The 24517-nt window shown below is 35.6% G+C and overlaps 1 protein-coding gene across 2 annotated transcripts in view; it reads left to right on the top strand.

Annotated features, from left to right (window-relative positions):
- Window positions 1–24517, top strand: part of NECTIN3 (nectin cell adhesion molecule 3) — a 61073-nt gene that overhangs the window by 26109 nt on the left and 10447 nt on the right. Inside the window, exons 3-7 of one of the 2 annotated variants that reach the window (XM_068180817.1) lie at window positions 5039–5335; window positions 7060–7177; window positions 9311–9462; window positions 17660–17797; window positions 23363–23501. In XM_068180817.1, the coding sequence (XP_068036918.1) occupies window positions 5039–5335; window positions 7060–7177; window positions 9311–9462; window positions 17660–17797; window positions 23363–23501 (844 nt within the window). The remainder of the gene's footprint in view (window positions 1–5038; window positions 5336–7059; window positions 7178–9310; window positions 9463–17659; window positions 17798–23362; window positions 23502–24517) is intronic. The other variant, XM_068180816.1, reaches the window with a different exon arrangement.

Below are 24517 nucleotides of genomic sequence, written 5' to 3'. Positions count from 1 at the left end.
TGCTTGTAAATTAATAACTTGTGAACTTTGCTGGCCTGAGCTCAGCAATTCTAAGCTCGAGAGAATCTTAAGGCATGTAATTGCTGTAATTTAAATCTTGATGCAACTTAAAATCATCTTCAATTATACATTGACTGTTTTCTCCCACTGGTCTAAAAAACTCTCCCTTATGTAAGGAAAAAGCTCCTGTCCTAAGGCTGAGGCTGTTTCCATTTGAAACAGGATTGCCTTTTTTCCTAGTCCCTGTCTGTTCTTATTTAGCAAAGAATTAGTTTCCTTACCCTGTGTAGTGGACATACTTAGTCATGTACTAGATGCTTGTACACTGTTAAGTGGAGATACTGAAGACAAATGGAAGAAAGAAATAACTACAAGATAAAATGCCCTTTGTTTTGCCGCAGCACACTGATTACTTAGGACCATATTTAAAACCTCTTATGCACCCCAAGTTTAACAGATAAGCCATGTTTGGTGACTTTGCCCACTCCCAGTTTGCTTTGTTTAGTGCTTCATGTTGTCTTAAGGAAATGCACTGTAAAAGATGAGTTTAAGACAGTGGAAATACAAAAATGTTTTTTGGGTCAAACAGATGTATTGAACTTTCCTGAAAATTTGGTTTGTCAAACTTACCTTGTTAAACTTGTGCAAAAAATGGCAAATAATTTTTCTGTCGAGCTATTGGTTTCCCCAAGATGCTGACCAAATGAGGCAAACTGGTGTCTCAGGGCAGAAGAAAGGGCTTGTTGCAGAGTAGCTTGCAGAGCTGACATAATTTTTATGTTACTAACTTGAGTGCTGCCCATGACTGTTTTAAATATGTGGTTTGGTTTAACTCTGTCTTGCTAAGTTGGATTTCTCATCATGAGTATTGGTAAAGTAGGTCTTCTTGTTCCTCTGTGGCCTAGCTCTTACCAATGCCAGAAGTGAGGAATGAATTGTACAGAGGAGCATCAAAGGCATAGGTCTGTCACCATGAATTAGATCCCGGACACTCTAATGCAGAAAGTTTTCCAATTGCTAATTAAAAGATTATGTATGTCAGGCAGTATAGATATTGGATACTACAGAATACTCTGGGCCAAGAAAAAGTATCAAGTAGATGGCAAATTAGTGAACTGACTGGCCTTAAAACAAACAAGCAAACCGCCCTGCCCCCGCAACTTCTAAAACAAGAAAACCGTAATAAGTTAATAATTAAGTATTAATTAGCAAACAGGATAAAGTACACAAAAAGATAAAGCTTCTGTTTTTGAGGTGAGAGAAAATAAAAACTTGAAATACTGTTTTGGAAAGAAGATAATAAAGTACATGTCAGTTGTGATGAAGGAGATAACAATTCCCAGTGTCATACCCATGTCAAGGAATTAATTAATTTAATGTCAGGAGGAGATAATCCTCTTTGTGTTGTAATCATGCCAACATCATCCAGACCTCCTGTGCCCAGTGTACACTGAAAAATAGTTTTAAAAACTAACAGAAGCAACTGAGAAGGCTTATGAAGTACAGGAAAACCAAGAAGCAGCTTTTTGCCTTTGAAACTTAATGCAGTAGGATTTAAGGCTCATGTCTGGATGCTATATTATGTTCTTTTGCTGTAAAGAAGTATAAGGACCAGAGCAGTGAGAGATTTCTGATATGTCCATGTTGAATGTAAGGTGAAGGTAGAATAAGCTGGGTTAAATTAGGTGGTGGTCACAAGTCAATAAAAGGGCAAGCACAGATGGGCAAACTAGTTAAGACCTTTTGAACAACTGCACATCTATCTTCCATGTTTCAGCCATCCTGTCTTTAATATTCAAGTATAATTCATGCCGTAATGTTGCTTGAGATGGAACTTACACACTGTGGAAGTAGGTCTTGCTTTCGGATCTTAGAGGATTGGTAGTTTCCTTTTCCACACAAAGCATTGTCCTCACCATCTTTTTCATTTGTCCTGAATAAAGCACAACATTTCTACTGAATGGGTGTAGCAGCTTTTCTAATGTTCTCCCAGCTGCCTCTTGTGTCCTCCACCACCACTGTGGGCAGAGAAAGTCAGTGAAAATAACATTCATGTGGTGCATTGAATGCTCCTGGGATAAGAAGACTGCATATAGAAATTACACTTTCAAGAAAACAAAAAATTACCACAAAAAAAATTCTAAAGCGCATACTTTCAATTTAGTCTCTTTTCCAGTTTGAAAATGGTTTTGTACTGTTTTGCACCGTGAGAGATGAGATGTCGATGGCCCCTTGTAATTATGGATTCATTCATCAGATACTTCTTAATCTGTGACTAAAACATCTAGAAAGGCCATAGAATAAGTATCTGGGCTTCTGTTTGTTTTGTTTCAGTTGCTGGAACAGAGTAGTCCTGAATGATAAAAAATAGAAATAAGTATCCTAACTGCACTTGCTTTCCGTTTTTCAGTATGTGGCTGTTCAGTTTTCTTGCAGTTGGTGTGTAGTACAAGAATTACAATTTGTGGGAAGATGTGACAGTAGAAGCCTAAACATTTCTGATGTATAAAAAAACCTAAAGCATAGAAACATGAAGGACTGGGAATAAGTATATTTTGTGGTGCTGAGTAGTTTTGAATAGTTCACCTTTGTGTCGGGTTGACAAGTGTAAAACCAAATATTACACATTGAACTCAAATTGACAAATCTCAGGTATCATTTGAGAAAGTAGGTTTTTAAAATTAGTCTATCGTGCTTTATAGTTACTTGAAGACTTCTTTTTCTAAAAGTACAGTACCAAGTAGTCTGCTTTGGGTCTGGACATCTCTGCAACTTACAGAGTTCTTGTTTACTTATGTATCCCTTCACCAAAGACGTGGAGGAAAAATTATGCAGTTGCATACCTTTTTTTTTTTAAAGAAAAATCAAAGGAATAGAACATATCAAACTTTTATTTCCAGCTGAAATTATTGGAGTCTACAGTTTTGGCATGAAATACTTATGATAGCTGCTAATTTAATTTATTTTGCTGTTACGGAGATCTTGGGAGGGGAGGAATACAGCAAAAATTAGAATTTTCATGCATATAAATTTGGGCGTTTACTTCTGCATTTTAGTAGTACTACAGACACTATCGAAGAAGTCTCTACCAGTGATTTGAGGAGAACTGGGCACTAGTGTTCATGTTAAATAATGAAAACCAATTGTAGGTCAAATAACAAAGCTATATAATGTCAAGTTCTCCATACTGGGTTTTAAAGGCTTTTTTTGCAGATGGAACAATGCCTCATATGTGCATTAGTTCAGATATCCAAGCTTACTGCACAAAGCTCTAGCTGTTTCTAGTTGATAGTGTTGCAGAACAGGGAATCAGATTTTGAAAGAAACTGTATTAGAAATGCTTCAGATCTAGAAGAGTGAGTGTGCAACTTGGCAGAAAAAACCTGCTACTGGCTTACTTTTGGTAGGGTTACTAACAAATCTCAGAGGGTGGGCATTCAGAGAAACAAAGTAGAAAATAATTTGCTCTCAGTATCTGCCCAAACAATCTTCAGTTTCATAACAATTTATATTCTTCAAGCACTTCTAAGCATAGAACAGAAAACGCACATTTTTATAAGGTTATCCATTTAATAGTTGCCTTTTTGTTTAGTGTAATTGAGCAAATAATAAATCAACTTGTTCAGACATGAGCAGTGTTAGACTGAGCAGAAAACAGTCAAAAACTGATCCTGGCACTGAATGGGCTGAAGCTGAAAATATTTGTTATCTTTGAAAGGTGTAGGTAGCTGGAGAACTTGCCAGGTACGGTGAACTTTGCTCTGTTCTTTTACAAGATATGTATGTGGGTCAGCTTCAATTTATTGGAAAGAAATTCCATGAACTAACTTTTCTCCTTCTGATACTGAAAGGCACAGAAGTTGCAAGACTTGTCTCTGCTTTGTGATTAGTGAGGGCTGATCCACTGAGGTGGATTCTGAAGCATTATGGTGAGTAGCAATGACCTTCCTTCTGAGGACTCCAGTGGATGGATTAGAGCAAAAGACCAGGATTGTGAAACAGGCTGGTGCACTATTGCAAATGTGTCCCTTATAGGACTGGTGACACAAATGGGCCATTCTAAAACAGCCCAGCCACAGTTTGTGTCTGAAGCACCAGGTAGTTTTTCTGACTTGGGCTGCAACTGGTGGGTGGCTTGTACAAGGCCAAAACAGATTTGCTAAACCAGAAAGAAATTTTTTTGAAGCTTTTTAGTCTGTGACCCTCAGCAATAGACTTGTCCATGAGGAGCTCAACTTCCTTTTAGAAAGATGTATGTTTCCCACGATTTTAAAATTTTAGGGTGAGCGGTGGCTTTACAAGGAGGTCACATCCTTCCACATGCAGATTTCTTTAGTTTTAGACTTAGTTTTGAGCTCTATATAGGCAAAATTTTATTTCTATATAAAACAATTGATTTTATTTTGTTATTGAAATTTTATTTATATATAGATTACTTTGCATATTGAAAACTTAGATAAATTTTATCTACAATTGTGTATTTCTGTGTACTTATTAGATCCTTTGTTCAGTGTGTGGTGTGTATATAAAAAATGCGGCATGGAAGTAATTTCTATAATAGTGATCATGAAAAGCTTAAACTCTTAATTTTGGGTGTTAAAACACTGAAGTAGATTTCATTCTATACTGATAGTACAGAATAATTCTTGAACGCTTGAAAATGCAACAGAATCTAAGCTTTTTGAAAAAAAAACCTGCAGTGTAGTTTCAACCTAATACCTTAAGTTTACTGTTGTCAGACACTGAAACTGGAGCATTGCAATTGGTGTTTTGGATCTAACCACTCTGGAATTCCCTGTCAGTGCATTAAATGTAGTGAATGAACAACACTGAACTTGAATGGGTGGACAAATAGGGGCAGTGTCAGCAGGCCAAAGCCTTGTAGAGCTGTCATCTCTTGAGATATGCATGCTCTTCTAGGATGTCTGATTAACATGAACGTTTGAAAATGGATTAGATCTTGTTTCACTTTTAAGCAGTAACACTTTCAAAGATGTGGAGTTCTTGTTTAAATCTCTTTTTTTTTTCCCCTCCGTAGTTGAACCTGTTGTGAGCTTAACGAAAGGACCAAACACTCTAATAGATGGTGCAAATAGGACAGTAGCAGCCACTTGTACAGCAGCCACTGGAAAACCTGCTGCACAAATTGACTGGGAAGGAGGCCTTGGTGAAATGGAATCCACTTCTACTTTGTTTCCAAATGAAACTGTGACAGTTATAAGCCACTATGTGATTATCCCTACACGATTTGCAAGAGGAAGACGCATAACTTGCGTGGTGAGGCACCCTGCCTTTGAAAAGGAATTGCGATACCCTTACATGTTGGACATACAGTGTAAGTATTCTGTGAGGTAATTACTCCTGGTATGTATCTTGCAACTTCCCCCTTAATCAGTGTACACCTTCCACAGGAAGATGAGCGCTTTGTGCTTCAGGAAAATGGAAACTGTATAGAAAAGCTGTGATAAGAGGCAGGTCAGCCAGGAGTAAAAGCCTAGGGTCTCTGTATTGAAAATAAAGTAATGAAGCTAGAATACATTTCTACTGTTTTGGGTATTGAATCATGGGTAAACATGAGGGTTGATCCATAAGCTGTTTATAGTGTCTTACAATTTCAGCAGTATTAAAAAAAATACTAATGAAGATTCATGTATGAGATCCTAACTTGAAAATAGGTCTTGTGTTGGTTCAGTAAGTTATTTTCGGATTGTTCACCAAGCTTTGTCAACTAGCGCAAGAAAATGAGAACATAATACATACATGCCTAGTGTTTGTTATTCAGCTTCAGATTGCTCATATAATTCAAACCTGCACCAGGCTTCTTTAAATAATGTATGGCTTTTAAAAGACACAAATACAAAGCAAGGTGATTTACAATGTTGCTTAATTAAAACCAGTTAAGATAAATAAGGTTTAAGCTTGTGGTCCCTTTTCATTAGACAGTACATATATGAACAAAACCAACTATTTCCTTGTTGTTCCTTTGGTGTCCTGCCTTGTCTGTATGCTGTTTTAAAGCTCCTAAATCACAGAAGTCTGTCAGTTCAAGTAGAACAAATATAGTGGCTGGAAAAAGTAGACTTGGCTGTTTTGATTTTTGGTTTGGTTTTGTTCTGTTTGGTAAAGAATCACTTATTTTGGCATAAAATAGTGATTAGCACTGCTTTATCTTATTTGATCTTGAAATAAAGTTCTAGATTGGAGGGCCATTGATAGAGAAATAAAACTGAAGAGGACTTGTATTGTCTCAAACAGTGAATAAAATAATTGTTTCCTATTGAAAATGAAGTGAGGGTGGAAGTTGGTCTTAATATTTTCATCTGAAATTAGTGCTAATGCATGTTTCAGAATTTTTAACAAGCTAGTATTGTAAGGTACACAGCAGTAAGTGAGAAGCAGTGTATGCTCTTCAGTCTTCCCTGACACTTAGTAACTTTTGCAACTGCTTCTCCATCTCAGCTCCAGAGCTTATCCCAAATCATACTGGTTTGTCTGTTCCTTGGCTTTGAAATATTTTTCCAAGGCCTCTTTGAAATCACCTACTGGCTTTTTAGAGCCATAATATAATTGTACATTTTGGTGCCAATGGATAATATAATCTTTATAGTTGGCATCTGTGAACTTCTTGGTGATTTCTTAATTACCTGGTTTCTCCCAAGGTTGTTTCTGATCCTTTCCTGTATCTTTTTAGTGAAAAGTAGTTCTAAGCTACCATTGCTCACTTCCCAAAAACATGAAACTGATTCTTTTTTTCTGAAGTCCTCTCACTTCCTCAGGGTGCTGTGTAGTTGCTGAAAACACACTGGGAAAGTTGCACCAATTAAAACAATTTGTTCACTGTTGCATATTAATGTTGTAGCTTGGAACTGTATCAGTATGTTCTCTGTATATTTTGGTGGTGGTCTTTAAATTAAAAACAAAAAGGCAACCAACAACTAAAACACACACACAAAAAAAAAAAACAGGAAAAAAAGTATCTTTCTGTTCTATTGATCTTACATGTGATTCACTTTTAATGTAAAATTGTGATTGTTCATAGATTAAATCTTTTTTTGTCAGATGCCCCAGAAGTTTCAGTAACTGGCTATGATGGAAACTGGTTCATTGGAAGAGGAAATGTTCAGCTCAAATGTAATGCTGATGCAAATCCATTACCTATGGAATTTATGTGGACCAGGTAAATATTTATGAAAAGGGCCTTGCCACATGATTCAAGTGTTATAATCACTTTGCTTGCAGTAAATGCATGTTTTGAAAACAAAGCATATATGACTTGGATTGGTTATATTGGTTTTATCTAGCTTTTTCAAAGGAGAATACAAGATGTGTATGAGTGTTTATATGAGTACAAGTGAGTGGATATCTTATACATTTATGTGCCTAAATAGTTTGTCATTACTCTCAGGGTAAAGTCTCTTCAGTTACTTAAGGTAGACTGAGCTCTGTGTGTTGCAGCATGTAGAGCAAAGACCAATAACTCTAATAAGGATCCAACAATTATTTACATATGCCTCTAATGAGAACATTTAAAAGCTTACATATCATCCACATTTCACAAATCTGTGGACTCCCATCCCAGGCTTAGCTCAAAATCACTGTGATGAGAAATTTCAGCACATAAAAATTCCTGTGTTTAAAAAAAGCCCCTAACAGCAGTACTACTTGCTTCTTCAGATGCACTAGGTTCTCAGTTCTCTCATTTGAATTTGAAACATATGTACGAACTAATCAATACTACCAGTGTTCACAATTCTAGAAGAAATGAACCTATTTAAATACATTTAAAGCCGTTCAAGCTTCAGAGATCACTGTTAGAATTCCTAAACTTAAAATGGAAGAGACTTTTACAGGAAATCAGAATTTTCTGGAATAAATCTGGTGTGTCTTTCTGAGCAACAACAAAACCCATCCAAAAAGCTGTAGTACTGGTGAATAAGAAACTTCATGTGTAGGGAAGGAAATCCATGTAAAAGAAGGGTAGCTTGAGCTTGGAAAAGTAAGTACTGTGTGGAACTGTGTGCTGTTTCACTGGTGTCAGATTATAATAGGTTGTAGAACTACCTTAGCAACCAGTTTTATACCTTGGAATCCAAGATGACATTGTTATTTACAGGAATAGTGATATTTTCATGGTTAGTAATATTTTTAAGTGTTGCATGTATGAGAATTTTATGAGGATAGAGCTTTCAAACCAATTGACTGTTTTTGTAATGTTCCTTGAAATAAATGCTTCTGGTACTATGAATTATGAAGTATGTACCTGATGATTTTTATCAGCTTTATGTGGCTGAAGCAATTCTGGGCAATAATCACAGCAAGGGACTAGGAATGTTGTCTTGAACCGCAATTTTTGAAGATTGCATTTAGTGTTAACTGTTAAGTGTTTGTTTCTTTTCCTTTGAGTACCTGTTTTAAAGTGATGGGTGCCTTTTTGTTCAATACTACTTAAAAAAATTACGTTTGCTAAATGCTTTCAAGATACTGTCATCTAGTGATCTAGTTTGGATATTGATTTAGGCCTGCTTGGCTGTTAAGAGGTACTTAGATAAATCAAAATGGTCTGCAATGGCATGGAATTACACAGTTGTTTAATAGGCAGTTGGCAGCTCTGTTAGAATAGTTCCAGGGCCTTTGCCCTTTCCCCTTTTTCTCTTTTTAACAACTGTTTACACAGTTGTTACAGCAATCTCAGGCAGAATTGTACAGGGAAATGATAGACTTAGAAAAGTCAGTTGATAAAAGATAAATTTTTTAACCAGTTGTTTCCCCAAGTGTATCACCAAGTACCACGTTGCATTTCAGTGCTGTAATCTAGACAGAAAAGTGATGGGAGATAAGAAATGGCATCTCAGGAGAGGAGAAACTGCTTGAATTCCTGCTCTGAAGTTCTAGTCAAAATGTCCTCTAAATTAAGCATGTATGGACAGAAATATTTACTGGATATAAATGAAAAGGCAGTTAATCCTGACAGCAAAAGTGCTTCTTATTTAGACTGTTAGTTTTCAGAGCTTGGGTTGTCTTGTTCCTCCAAGTTCTTTTGAGATGTTGTTTTCTTAGCTGTAGTAGTGTATAGTAGTGATTTTAGACAGCTTGCTAGTTCCAGCAGATCTGACATTTAAAGGATTTGGCCCAGAAATTAAATACTAAGTAAACCTTCAGGTGTACACTGAGAATATTGAAGGAAAGCCCACTAGAAGTGTCAGAGCACAGTGAAAAATTCATTCTATAGATTATTGGCAATATTATTTTAAGCTACTTCTGTTTAAACTAGTGGTAAATATACACATTTGAAATATAACTGTTCTTTTAGGTTGGATGAACAATGGCCTGAAGGATTGTTGGCTGTTAACAATACTCTGCAGTTCAGCAGCCCTTTGACTTATAACTACACTGGGACTTATATCTGTAAGGTGACTAATGCCCTTGGTCAGAAGAGTGATCAGAAGACTATCTACATATTAGGTAAGTCTTACTTCTTAGCAAAGACAGTATGTTAACTTGGAACATTTTTTTTGTCAATGATTGATTTAGTAAACTGAAGACCCAGTTGTTCCATGAAATATATGAAAAATATATGCTTTTTGTGTGAAAAGCTGTTGAAAGTGTGGATTTAAAAGCTACAGCACAATTTGGGATTAAACTGACTCTTGAATAGAAACATATAGTGGAAATTTTTATGTTTAAGGTGCTTTTGAGATGATTATTTTCTCTTGGTAGTTAAACTAACATTTTTTTGCAGTGTTAACCTGTGTTTGATAATACATATTGACTGCAATAACAGTTGAGCAATTTATTACTTGTTTGTAATAAATTGAGGAAACAGATGTTAGTGGGAGGAGAACAACTACATTTAGAAAAGCTACAGATGACAGAGTCACTTTAAGGAAGTTAGTTCTGAATGTGTGTTTTACACCAGTTACTTGTGTCATTTTCTTGAGGTGCAGATACCCAGTAATCATCAAGTGAAATACCTCATGCAGAATTCTTGCTGTCTACTTAGTACCATGCAGTGAATTTCTGTGTCTGTGTAGCACTACTGCTGTTGGAACACACATCCTTTTATCATTAACACAATGTAATTAATGTTTTATTGTGACACCTTTTTTGTGAATGAGCACTATGACTTACAGTAAGCGTGAATGCTTCTATACAAGTGCAGAAAACCTGTTTGGATTTACATAAGGGATTTAGTAAATTAGCTTGATCAATAAATGCTAGTATTATAGGGGTTTTTAAGGAAGATAATAGACATGAAAATTAAAACTTCATTCTGTTGTATTGTGTTGCTGCTTTTCAGTAAGTAAGTTCTTGGCATTAGTTATTTCATTAAGCATATTAAGTGTCAGAGCACATGTTGGCCTGTTAGAGAATACAGAGATGGGGGATACAAACATAGGTAACTTCCTTGTCAAAACTCCATATGAACACTTAAGAGTTAAAATGAGAATGAGAATTTAAGACTAAAACTTTTAAGTGCAAGATGTTTGAAACCACATCAGTCAATTCACTTTTGACGGTTTTCTGCATCTTTACAATTAATGATAATGTTGAAGTCAGTGATATAACTACACTGTAGGCCACTGTGGAAAGCTAGTAAGTTCTCATTAACTGTCTAGTCCATGAGCTAGTTAACTGGAAACTTATAAATAGTTTGAGACAGTCGAATTATTTGTAAACAACTTAAATTATATAAAATTCTAGCTATTAAAAGACTTCAAGTGCTGCCAATTGTTATGAAAATTATTTCTGTGAGAGTAACTTTTGGATGTTTTGATTCTAAGGCTTCTTCTATGGAGAAGACTTCCTGGCTGCATAGCAGTGTCAAAACTATTACGAAAACTGGCACACTGTAAGAAATATCAATTCAAAAAATTAGAAAACCAACATTAAATAGGGTGAAAAGTTTGACTACAATATAATTTTCAAATACACTTGCTCAAAAAATAACAATGCAGTTTCTAGCTCTGTTCTCAGTCCTATTCTATCTCTAAGGAGTGGGGAAAAGTTTATTTCAAATCTACTATTATTCAAGTTGTCAGTTCTATGAATGTTATGTGCAGTAAATAGACCTCATGTTTTTTACCGTGACTGTCATGCATGAAAATTAAAGGCTGTCATTCAAATTACATTTTCAACTAACAGACCAGAACAAGCCAACCAGGAAATCATAGATAATATTTCCTAAAATGAATCAAGTTTTTGAAAAGCAGGGTGGGTGTGCAGGCTAGTTGGGCAGTGGTGATGGTTTATGTTCTAGCCTAATGCAAATGTTACAGAGTTTAAACCAGCTCAGTGCAGAGATAGTGAAGCTGCAGCAGTTGGTGTTTGCTGTGAACTGATGGATACTGTTTGTATGTGTGCTGCTTTTCAGCTGTGCTCAGCAACGCTGTTGTACTGTAGCAATTTAACTGCAATTAGCAAACCTTTGCTGTTTTCAGGGAGTAACAAAACTTAGCCTCACTTAGTGCAGAATCATACAGGGTCATGGTTCTGCCAGTTAGGTGCACCACTAACAATAAAGGTTTTAGCTGACAGTAAATTTCAGTCTTTAAATGTGTTATGTTGATCATGCTGACAAAATGACTAAAAGCACTTTGTATAAACTTTTTGTTGATAGGAGACTTGATAAAAACAGGAGAGGTGAAGCAATTATTAGTGTAACACCTGCATTGTTTTCAGAAACAAATACTAAGTACATTCTATTCTAACTCTTAAGAATAACTTTTCAGAGTGATTGATTCTTTAAATAACTGAAATGCCCTTAAATGATGCAGGATGGGCAATAATCAATTTACTTACCTCTTGTAATAGTTGACTTAACTCACCAGGTAATGGTAAACATGGCAGTGATGTACTGTAGAGCAATAAGCTGAAATAATAAATTAGCTTATTTTTCTGTCTTTGCTCTTAGCCACTCTATAAAACTTGGCATAAAATGTAAACTGAAACTTGGAAGTTAACAGACAAAGCTGTATAATCACACCATCTTTCAAATTTTAATTATGAGGCTGTCAGAAAAGATTTATGAAGTTAATGTTTCTGAACAGTCACCATGCCCGGTGTTGTTAAGCTTTTTAACTGCTAGGAAAAAAAACCTATTAAGTTGAAATCTGTTGTAGGTTTGGACTATAAGCTGAGCAAAAAATTGGTTTTGGTCCTGATATTCATGAATAAAAAAGTCAAAGCTATATTTTTAATAAGTTCTGTTATGCTCCTAAATTTTGTTAATATTCTTGAAGTGAAATACAGAAATGAAAGAGAAGTAGTTGACAGGAGCTAAATAGTAACTTCAGCTTCAGGAGATTCCCCATCTTTATAGGAATAGAGAAATACTCAAATGGTTTTTGACGCATGATACTTCTTTTTATATTGCATTTAAGGCACATCTATCTTTGCTGGTTTTATTAATTTGATGATGAAAAGTTAAACTTTTTCCATAGCTGTCTAGCACAAGTAAGACATGCTCCTCATGGAGTTCAAGCATTGAAGTAAGTTTTCCAAAACGTGCTGTTATTTTGATATATAAAGCACTTCCTTGTATGATATTGATTTACTGAGTTTTCTTGCACAAGGAATTGAATTTTGTATTCTTGACTCTGTGTTCTTTCACCTTCATGCTGTTTACTGAGGCTTTCCCTTTCTCCCCTTGCAAGGGAGAGGTGACCTGTGAGGCTTGCATTAAGGTTGGAACATACTTCTTCTGTCATGACAGCCTTTGGAAGAGATTACTTTTGTTAAAACTAAAGCCAGCCTTTGTTAGGCAGTAATCCTAGAAAGGTGCTTTTTGTAAGCACAGGGGTCACCTTCTTGTGGAGTGGACACTGTGAGGATTAACATAGCAGAGACTGATTGTTGGTTTTAAGTTTTGCTGTTTCATATATAAACCTCTGTTTTGAGAGCGCCTTGTGAATACAGGCACTCTTTTATTTTCTAAATTACATATGGGAAGGGAAGTTGACAAACTGCTCTTTAGCAAAGGGCTTTTGCTCCCTGGTCTGGCAGGCTTTGAATTTTCAGTGGTCTTCCTGAATTTTCTTCCATGCCAGAGGTTACGTTAATAATAAGTTTCTCTTGTGTCCCAAAAAAAATATCAAAAACTTTTATTTGATGCATGAAAATCCCAGCTAGAAACCACAAAAGCACACTGAACTTTGAAAGTGGATTATTGACGAGAGAAACTGTTGGTACCAATATTAGTATTATGCTGCCAAAATAAAAGTTGGGGAACACACACTGAATGAAAACAATGCTAGGGAAAATGTTTAGCTCCAGTGTGGAACCTTTGTTGGCAAGACACAGTGGGGAGAGTGTTATGCAGTGTCCTCACTGATTACTTGACATTAGAGTAGCAGTGGTTGTAGAAAGGACGAAAGAATGATAAATTTCCAAATAATTTTCTCTCAGACACTGAGTCTTCTTCCATGGAAAGCTGACTTTCCCTGCTGTCATGAAGGAGTTGCTACATAAGCTTTTCAGCAGTTGAAAGAAAGAGCTAATTTTTAAGACCTAGCTGCACAGAATTATTATTCAATCTTTAAGGACAATTTAGCAACAACAGCAAGTCAAGACACAGTAGTAGGTATGTATCTGTGCAAACATACAAGTAGTACATACACAGGCAGATACTTGCCACTCAAAATGGCATGTGCAAAGAGAGATCTTGTAATTTGTTCAAAGCCAACTCACTTTTGGATTAGAAGTAATTGATAGCAGGTCCTTGTCTTGTAGGAGGCAAAAAAGGGGACATCTTGAATAGTGTGTGATTGTTTTTTTGCAAATAGCTAGAACTATTTTTGGCGACTCTGTTATGGCTTTTGGAGCCAGACAGACTTTGACTGTCTATACTAACAGAAAACAACTCTCCAAGGAACCTTTTCCTCCAAAACTTTGTTTCTGTAATGCTTTAATGATAAATTTTAACCCAAGTAAATTGTAGCAGTATTGAATTTTCTTACCTGTTGTAGAGCTGGTCACTTTACCTCTCAAATACTTCATAGTGAGCTGACTCCAAAATGGTTTGTTATTTAAGAGGTTTGTGTTCTCTTGTTGATTTTTTTACAATGATAAGCTGATAATACCAATGCAGGATTTAAATCTAAGACTTTGAAGATAGTGGTCTGGTTTTTAGGGATGATTCATCCATCTCTTTCTACTTTCATCTCTCTGACACTTGGCTTATTGTTGGCTTTGAATTGGCACCAGAAGAAGAGGTGAATCCCAGACATTTGATGGATGTGGTACAGCAGGAGGATTGAAACAGGGAGATGTAGTGTTTCGAACACAAAACACGTTATGTTAGTTGGGTTTAGTTGGCACTAAACTTAATGGTAGAAACTCCCCTGCCCAAAATATAGGTTGTTGGTATTGTAAGAGCTGAGAAAACTATATCAAGAATAGCCATTTAAGGGAAAAACAAAAATGTCAAGTTGACACTGCTGAAAGTTGGTACTGACTTTGATTGGAAACATCTGGAAAACAATTAAGAGTGTGAAAACTGAGCAGGGCACGGGAGCCATGGTCCTTTAATTTGAGGTGGTATCAGAGCTTCATTTGATGTCATGAGCAAATTTTCCTTTTATTGGCAGAAAACGGTGTCAAAGGTTTTGAAACCACCTAGGAAAACTTGGCTTCTTTATGTATGGAAGGAGCCAATTAACTTGCTATATTCATACCTGAAAATTGGGTTTTGCTTTCTTCAATTATTTCTCTTATTTTAATGGGGGTGGTAGCTACGTAAGAGTAGAAGAAATTTTGTTGGGATCTTTCTTCATCCTCATCATTACAGGGTACATGTAATAAGGATTTGAACAGGCCCCAGAACACAGTAAGAGACAAAAACTGAAATCACAATGTATTTAAACTAAACCCAAGTATTTTCCAGAATTTCTGATACTTTCACCTCCCTGGCCCACATGGATATTTTAATATGTTATGCTTTGTGCAACAACAGAAGCCTATATCAGTGAAAGAGACAAGAGCTGTTAAACATTGGGTCCAAAGTAAAATGTTAAAGGAAGTCATCAGTAGGAAATTGTTACTTTTGAATAAAGTGCCATATGAAACAAAATTTAAATTATTACCTTAATGTTTTGTGGAAAGCATTAAGAACTCAGACATTTATCAGTGATTATGTGAAATATTACAGTTTAAGAACTTGCTGAAATGAAATAATATCATCCTTCATAGCCACAGATAAGAGTGGCATTTTCTTGATTTGGAGTTGGCATGACATTTGAGATGTGATTTGCAAGCAAAATGTTATGAGGTAAGCATAAAACTTTAGCATTCCTCATCTTAAAAGTTGTTTTGTATTTGGGAAACTTACTTGGTACAGGAAGTTAAAAAAAATTAGTTTTACATTTAGAAAGCTCTAGGTGACATCAGAAGTGAGCTCACATATTCTTTGTTGTAATTGGCCTTATAAACAAGAAGGGACAGTTTTAATTTTGTCATTCTTCATCAATAAAAGGCACAATAAAAGCAAAAATAAATAAATCTTAGAGCTATCATGGTTATGTATTGCAGGAATACATATAAACAAATGCTTAATTGATCCTGTGTTTGCAGTTGGTTTAATATGTTAATTAGTGCTTGTTGGTAATGCAGCTGGACAGCCTGATAACTGGTGGATGAATGGGAAGTTTTGAAGGAAAAACTCTTTGTAAAACACTGAATTTCTAATATATTAATAAGACTGTAATTGCCACTGTACTTATTTCACATATGCAATGGTAAAATCTGCCAGGATGCAAATACAACATCCTTGTGGATGTGGAGATATAGGACTTAAGACCTCAGTATCAGAGGCAAAACAATTACAAAGCCAAACAATTAATGCCAAACAAGTATATATAGCCTGGAAGGATTTTGCTGGTACTGTTTGAAATTGTGTTTTAAGGTCGTAAATCTTGTGTCTTAAGCAAATACCTTTTCAAGGGAGGGGGATTTGAACTTCATGACCTAGGGATGTGTGGGACATCCCTAGTAAACCCCTGGTAAACTTGGATTCTTTAATCTCTGCTTATTTGTTAAATTACCAAACTCACTTTAAGTCATTTTTTACTAAAATCATAATCTGAATCCTCTTATTCATTTTGGTAGTGCATCTTTCTTGTTCAGTTTCCTGTCTTCTGTCAAATTAATTCCATTTATGCATAGTTCCCTAACACACCATCACTTTTTACATAGTTAAGGAATATAATTATGCCCTTTGAAAATCTGTGTAAAACTTTACTTATGTCATCCATAAAATGTTGCATTCAGCAGCAAGGTGTGTAGTAATCATGACAAATATGAAAATTCTGTCTAGTATGAGAAAATTGTATGTTTGTGTCTGAGTAGTGAGATTAAAAATCATATTTATGGCTATTTAATTGTGATTTGTCAAATAACTGAAAGCTTGACAGATTTAGCTCTATCTGGTTCACTCTTTGTGGTGGTAAATTTAGGATGCTTCTAATGTGGTGGTAGTACTGCTTTCATGGATCTTGCTTATGGGCATTTAACTAAATAACATGATATAATGAGCTACTTGGCTGTCCATGCAGTATTCTCTCTGAAAGGTTCAAGCTATAATAACATGTTTAGAATTGCTTTTTTGATTTTAAAGTAGTTAGCTTGCAATGGGCAAGGCAAAAAGTAACTTCTTTTCAGCGTGGCATAGAAATAAGAAGTGGAGTTGTATATAATATTGTGAACGATTGCTATAATCTCAGTGTCATCAGCCCATCACTTGCAACCTTGCCTGCAATACAGATGCATACATCTCCAGTAGACCTAAAGAGCAAAGGAAAAAGCTGCATGCTGGAGAAGCTTGGTATCTGGCAGTCTCTTGTTTACATGCATAACCTGACACAAAATCAGTTTATATTTTATATTGAGGAATGAATATGAAAATGTCTTTGTGCATGAAGGATCAAGTGGCATATAGAAGGAATGCATAGACATAATTTTTGGTTCAAATGTTTCAATTTTTTATTGTTTTAAAGTGCTGAAGGCTCCTTGCTCAACATAAATGTTACTTTGAGATTAATACATGCCATTTTTAACTATGCTTCTTTCACTAATCCTAAAGTGAGGCTGAGTAAGTTTTATTAATGAAACAAATGTTTTTGGAGAGAATAGCTTAAAAATCAGTAGTTCACATGACTGAGCACACAACTCATAGTTTTTCATTCTTATATTCAGTGCCCTGAATTATTTCTGAAGGGGGAATTTAGTGTGGAATAATTGATTCTGTGGCATAATGAATTAATTTGATCCAGAATTCACTATGGCTGGATGGAAAGTTAAAGGACTGCTCGAGTTTTTCCTTCTTGAAGGAGATAAATAATGATGAACAGTCAACATCTGAGTGGAAAAACTCCATCTCCTTACTTTGAGGAGGGCAAACTGTATACCTGAAGGTTATTTTTATTTTGTTCACTCCTCATATTTTCTGTCCTGCTGCAGCTTAACTCAAAACCATGTGTAAGGAAGCTAATTCAAAGCTTGTGAGTAATTTAAGACTTCTGTAGTGCCATGAACTTGAGAATGAAAAACTGTTCTTGTAGAACATACCCATCAACTTTACTTTCTTATAAACCCTTAACTGATTTAGCTTGCATTTACATTCTGTGCCTTTTCTGTGTCTTGTCTACTTCTTTGCTCTTTCCATTAGATCCTCCTGCTACTACCACTCGACTGCCCACGGTTCCCTGGCATCCTTCGACTGATGGCACCACAGGTTTAGCAACAGAACCTAGAATAATAAATTTCCCAACATCAACCTTGCCAACAAAGCAGGACGACACTTGGGGTATCGTCGTTGGTTGTGTGGTGGGTGGGGTTCTTTTGCTGTTACTTCTTGGTACTCTGGTTGGAGCTGTCTACTATAAGAGAAGAAAGACGTTCCGCGGTGACTACTTTGCTAAGAGCTACATTCCACCATCAGATATGCAAAAAGAGTCCCAAATAGATGTTCTTCAGTCAGATGATATGGGTTCTTACCCTGGCAGTATAAAAAAAGAAACAAAGCACCTAATGAACTTAATGTCTAAAGATTATTTAGAAGACCCTGGAAAACCTGAGTTGAACAATGTAGACAATACTAACAGGTTCCAGGACCGTTATGAAAGACCAATGGATTACCATGAAGGTGGAACATTTGGAATGGGTTTTATGCATGGTGAATTTTATGAGGATGATGACTTTGTTTCTCACCTAGATGGTGCGGTAATATCTCGGAGGGAGTGGTATGTGTAGTAACCACTGAAAACTAAACGTGTACCTGCAGTTTGCTTCATTGGTTGGTCACTTTCAGATTGTTTATACTTACACAAGAGGAGGAATAAACTTTTTGAAACTTTTTTTTGAAGGTTTTTATATTGTGACTTGACACAATGGAAATGCTGAATCTGGGGAAAATGTATTTGAGCTGCTTTTTTTCCCCAATGCTGTACTACTGTTTTAAGATTTAATGCAGAGTGCTTATATTGGTCTATGTCAGAGTTAAACAAAAAAAGGCTAAATTAAAGTTGCCATTCAATATTGTTTAAGAATAAAAAGTGGCTGTCTTGGCTCTCTGATTTAAAAATAAGTTTACCCAAGGCAATGCTCAAATATAATCTTTGGGGGCTTTGAATTAATCCAATCTAGGTACCATCCACAGTAAACTTAATGCTTCTATATAGCAAATACTTTACCAGTTAAAATGAGTTACAGCAGAATTAAAGCTTTATTTTCTAGGGTTTTTTCTGCATAAAAATGAATACCTCTTAGCATTTTAATGAGCCTTCTTGTAACTATATACTTAAAAGTTAAGTCATTGCACTGAAACTAACTTATGAACAACATTTTGAGGAGTAACTGTAAACAGGTCAAAGGCTTGTGTTTGAATAAGATGAAAAGTTATTTTTGTAGTCATTGATTTCTAAAGCTTACTCTAGGATCTGTATATATACATACAGTGAGGTGTTTTGTTAGGCCTGTAATTGGCAAGATGTCAAAAGTCATTAATGCATACATGATGCTCTTTGCAAGTTCACAGGGTGCAATTCTTGAGACCTGTTCTGGAGGCTTTGTGGGAATCTTACAATTGAATTTAAAAGCTGGTTAATTGGACACAACTAAGGAGAGAACACCCATATAGATGCTGGAGCTGGAGGCTAATGTGAATGTGCTTATTTTCCCAGGTGCCAAAAAGCATTAGAGTTTCTATGACCAGAAGTTAAAACAGCGGTTTTACACTGCTTCCGACTAAGTTACAATACCTGCTTTGAAGAGGGTAACCAGAGTTTCAGATTATTAGTAGGGAAATGGACACTTGCTCTGCTACTTCAGGTATTGAAAATGCACTCTTCAGTGGTGCAACTAAAGAGTCTATGAGACAGGAATTCAGATGATCTGTGCAGTCTCTGTACTGCAGTGGATTTGTTTCCCCTGCAAATAATCCATACTGATTTTACATGTTCTTTAAAATGACATTGTATCCATTTTACATAGGAAATCTTGTCTGATATATAAAATAGTTCTACTTTATCTTGAGCAGATTCACCAAACTAAATGTGCCAATTGTGTGAGGAGGAATGAAACAACTTTAGATGAATTGCAGAACAACAATAAATTCTTAAGTAGAATACTAAATCTTTTGAGGTGCCATTTTTAAGTGTTTAGCTTGAGGAAATTGAAGCTGATAAGGCTATTAGTATTTGAAACCTGAAAAGGGAGAAGTCTGCTGCTGTTGATGTGAAATAGGCTGATAATTACAGCTGCTCCAGGAGCATTGATGCTAGAAGTTCCTTTCTATCCTCATGGTGTTTGGTAGCTTACAGCATTTAGAGCTTCCCAAAAATAGTTACATTGAGTGTTGTAGACAATACACTGTGATTGCATATGACTGCATGTCTTTAGAAAAGATTAAGACAACAGCTTTATTTGAAATTCAAATGGAAAAGCATCCCTAGACAACTTAAGTTTGGGTTTGGATTAATTGAGTACTGATACATGACTGACCAAAGTCTCAAAAACAATAGCAAGTTATATTGTGGTTATCTGTAGTTTGAGTGCAAACACAAGAAAAGGAGTGAAATTTCTAGCAGAGGGTTCTGATCCAAATTATCTCTGGAATAAAGAGATTATACCTCTCTAAATAAAAACTTGATATATCATCTTTAAAAGATGGTTTTACTTGGAAATAAACATAACCATAAACCAGTTTTCCACATGGGATATCTTGCTTTTGTCTCTGTGGATTTTTTGCTTTGATTTTTAATATATCTATTTAATTCCTATGGGTTGAGAAGTTGAAGTGTTCTGGAGTTGAAGCTATTAATAGGGATAGGGCTTACACGCGTTGCAATGTTTTGTACATTATGTCTACTGTAAAAAGAATTGATTGTACGTTCAAATGGCTGTTGTGTGAATAAACTTTTTCTTACATTCTGGAACATAGATAGTGTTCAAAAATGTTTCACAGGTATGTTTTAAAAATTGGAGGTGGAAAAGCACAATAAACCCAGAGTCTGGATAGAATGAGCTAAGGTATTTAGGCTGTTTGAGATGGGCTATTTAGTATCCCCCTTAGAGAGCATAAGCTTATAAAACAAGTGTCTTCAGAAACTCTTTTAAGAAGATTAAATGAATGATAAATGGAGGTGTTTGCTGTCCAAAACATTTCTTTTCAAGCACAGCTGATAAACTTATTAGGAATTGCATACTTCAAGATAGTCTTGTTTTTTTTGTTCTATTGTCTTTGTTTGCTTTAACCATATTTCTTGGAGTTAATCAATTCCCATCTATTTCTGACCATCTGGTGGTTAAAATGCTTTGTAGGTGGCACCATACATGTTAGGTGCTCTCTGGCTTGTGCAGCTTGGCATGGTGGTCTGGGTTTATGATCATTCTGCTGGTTAGATAGATGTTTTGCCAAAGCAATTCAAAAAAGCAAATGAAGTGTGCCCTGTGGTAATTGCATTTAAGTTCCTCTGTGTCATTGTGCTGGGATATTACTATTTTTCCTGGTGTTCAGAAGGAAGAGAGTGTCATCTCACCCAAAATCAGACTCAATGGGTGGACATTAATTAAAAGCATAATATTTTAATTAAAAGCATAATTCTTTATGATGTCTTAACATTGTAGCAGAATTTACTAGAAGAAAAGGCACCATGAAGTTAGGATGAAGCAGTCAAGGAACTCTTCTGATATTATCACAAGACCAAAGCATCTTCAAGAATTCTGGACCTAAGAATGTATATTAGTTATTTGAGATTTTTTCACCTCAAGAAGAGTGCACCCAGTGAAAACTAAACTTAAGCCAGTTAAAATGCAGTGGTTAGTTGACCCTTCCACTGATTCATGTGCCCATTTTTCAGGAAAAATTATTAATTATGCTTGTGTCGTAGTTTAAGCCCAGTTTGCAGCCAAGCACCACACAACTGCTTGCTCTCCCCACCCCCATCTCCTCCCACCCCAGTGGAATGGGGAGAAGAATCAAAAATAAAACTTGTAGGTTGAGATAAGGAACAGTTTAATAATTGAAAACAAAAGTAAAATATAATAATAGTAATGGATAATGAAAGGGAGGGGGAAACAAGTGATGCACAATACTTCTTTCTGGATAATTTCCCCAGTTTATATACTTGGCATGGTGTTGCCATGTTCCAAAGGGCACCCTTTGGTCACTTCAGGTGATCATTCCCAAATATGCTCCCTCCCAGTTTTCTTTTGTGCAGCTTCTCACTGGCAGAGCCTGAGGGGGATAAACACAACTTAGCAAAAACCAAAACATGGGTGGGTTATCAGCACTATTCTCATGCTGGATCCAAACCACTGTACGAACTCCTGAGAAGAAATTAACTCTATCCCAGCCAAAGCTAGGACAGTTTATAGTGTCCAGGCTGGTATCTGATGGACTCATGGAGCTTATGCCAGGAAAGCTATTATATAAACCAAAAGTACCACATGACATTCATCTTTGAGGAGCTAAGTAACTTCTGCAAGTTGTTACTCTAGGACTTTATTCCTTAACATTAAGGAAGTCACAAAAAAAAAAAAAAAAAAAACTTATTTCAGTTTTTTTCAAGTTACTTAAATATACTTTGTCAGTGCGATCGCAGGGGAATATTCATGTCATATTCGTGTCAGATCTTTGATAAGCAGTGAGGGGACAGGAAGTACAAGTGTTGTATTTTGGGATTTTTTTTTTTTTAATTGAAGGGTTATGCTCAGCTTTCCAGCATACAGGCAGAACAACATTAGAAATCCGAGGAATTGATAAATCATATTGCATAATTTCAAGGTTTTTATCTGTGAATAAAACAAAACTTTCCTTTGGTAAGAGATTAAATAGAGAATGGTTGTGTTGCATTTGAATAATAATAAAGTGGACTGCTTTAGGAATACATTGCAGGTATAGAACTGGGTTAATTTTCAGTTTCTTTGATATTAAATTTTCTGTTTGAATACTCAATGTAAATGAGAGCATTATTTAACATATGCTGCTAAATTTTGTAGGTAAGTGTTTAGTGCAGCTGACATTAATTATTCTAATTGTGAAAGTTTTGGTTGAGCCTATTGGCACAAGTTTAAAGCATTGATGATTTTAAATTAAAGTATGTTAGCAGCTTTTTCAGTTTTGAGACTTAAAAATTGATTTCTAAGCATAGTGAAAGGAGTGGCCTTTAAAGACTGACAGGTATGTTAATTTAGTATGAGAGTTGTTCAGCATTGGATTTGACAATGCTAAGGTCAAAATAAAAATGCTGTAAAAGGAAAAAAACACAGCTTTTTCTCTCCTCTTATTAAAATTTATTTTGAAAATTACTTTCTTGTAGCTTGAAGTGTGAAGTCCTAAAGATGATAGGTGGTCTTAGGGTTTGCTTTGATAAGTGTAAGCCAAGTATTTAGTGTTTGTTTGCATAGTCATTGCTCCTAGTAGTTAGTATATGGTTTTTTTTACCCTGATTTTAAGTTTTTTTTTTTTGATTTCTGCAAATTTAAGTGTCTTTAAAGAAAGATTGTCAATTAACCATAGTTGCCCAGGTTTTTGCAATAACACTTTGTTAGCTTATTTAAGTGCAAATCATATGTTTTGTAATGTCATCTGACCTTGAAATTGAGAATGAAAGCATGCTGCTAGTACTTAATAAAAGTAGTCCATAAAATTTTTGAAATCAAAAATTTTGATTTCATGAACTCTCTTAATTCCCCCAGTTTTTTAGTTGGGTAAGTTGAAGCAATACTGCAGATGTGCTAGTGCAGGGCAAGGCTTTCTGTTTGGCTGTGGAAGGAAGAAGCATTTCTCAGAACAACACTGAAGTAGCTTATCTAAGTATTGAAAATATATGAACTTCTTAAAGTTGTAATCTGTGCTATCACATTGCAGATGTGCCCTTTAAGCAGACATCTTCTGTTGCTGTAGCAGGGGCTGTGATTGGAGCAGTCCTTGCTCTTTTTATCATTACCATCTTTGTGACAGTGCTGCTGACCCCAAGGAAGAAAAGGCCAGCCTATCTTGACAAAGTGTGAGTATGAGTTGGACTTTTTTTTAAATTCAGTTGAAAGTGATGTGCAGAAGGCATTTGTTCTGTACAGTAATTTAAGTGCCTGACCTAATTTAGCAGCTATTCAGCTTTTGTAATTTCAGGGCTCTATTTTCAGAGTACACAAATGTGAAATCACACATTTCTGAAAAAAATTAAGAAGGTAAGAATTACTTCAGAAGTATCTCTTGAGAAGTTTGGGGTTTTTTGAAAGAAAACTACTCATGAATATAACTGGAGGGCAAAAAAGGGTTCCCTCTTGACTAGTGCAAGTGACTGCTAGTTAGTTGTAACTGCAAGTAAATTGGCCATGTTTTGCAAATGTGAAGGCCCCCTAAAATTTAACCTGAAATGTTTGTAAAATTAAGCAAGCTCCCACAGATACATGCTTAGAAATTGCTGACTTGTGCTTTCTGGAATGTTGGTTGTTTCTTCAAGTCTTTGGCACAGTCATGCAGTTTATTCAATGTGATCAAACAAAAAAGAAGGAAACAAAAACATCTGAAAAGATGCTGTCAGTTAAAGTGGATGGTGTCTAGATTCTGTGTGGATAAAAAAGTGACAGGGGCTTAGAATATTTGTAAATATCGGTCTTCTTACATCCCCGATACAGTTTCTTACATCCCATGTACAGTTAACACTAAAACTTAATCAGAAATGTTGCTCATGTAGTTAAAGAGAACTAAAATAAAATAACTAAGAGCCTTTAGCATAAAATAAGTTTCCTCATTTGCATTGAGCTAGCAAGATGAGTCAAGAGTCTTCTTTTGAGCAACTTTTAACATGGTTAGAAATGCTGTTTCATGTTTGTTTCTCTTAAATTCTGTATCTGAAGCTCATTTGTATGAATGATCTTAAATATTTAAATTTCTTTATAACCACTTGCTTTCACTGAGAAAGATAAAATAGAAAAGTCTTTCATCTAAGAATTGCTAGTAAGGCTTTCTCAAAGGCTTTTTAAGGGAAGGCTATAATTTAAAAAGTTGTTCAAGCTGTAT

The sequence above is a fragment of the Anomalospiza imberbis genome, chromosome 2 (assembly GCF_031753505.1).
Source record: "Anomalospiza imberbis isolate Cuckoo-Finch-1a 21T00152 chromosome 2, ASM3175350v1, whole genome shotgun sequence".
NCBI classification, from domain to species: domain Eukaryota; kingdom Metazoa; phylum Chordata; class Aves; order Passeriformes; family Viduidae; genus Anomalospiza; species Anomalospiza imberbis.
Note: the sequence above shows the minus strand (reverse complement) of the source record. Positions and strands in the feature narration are given on the sequence as shown.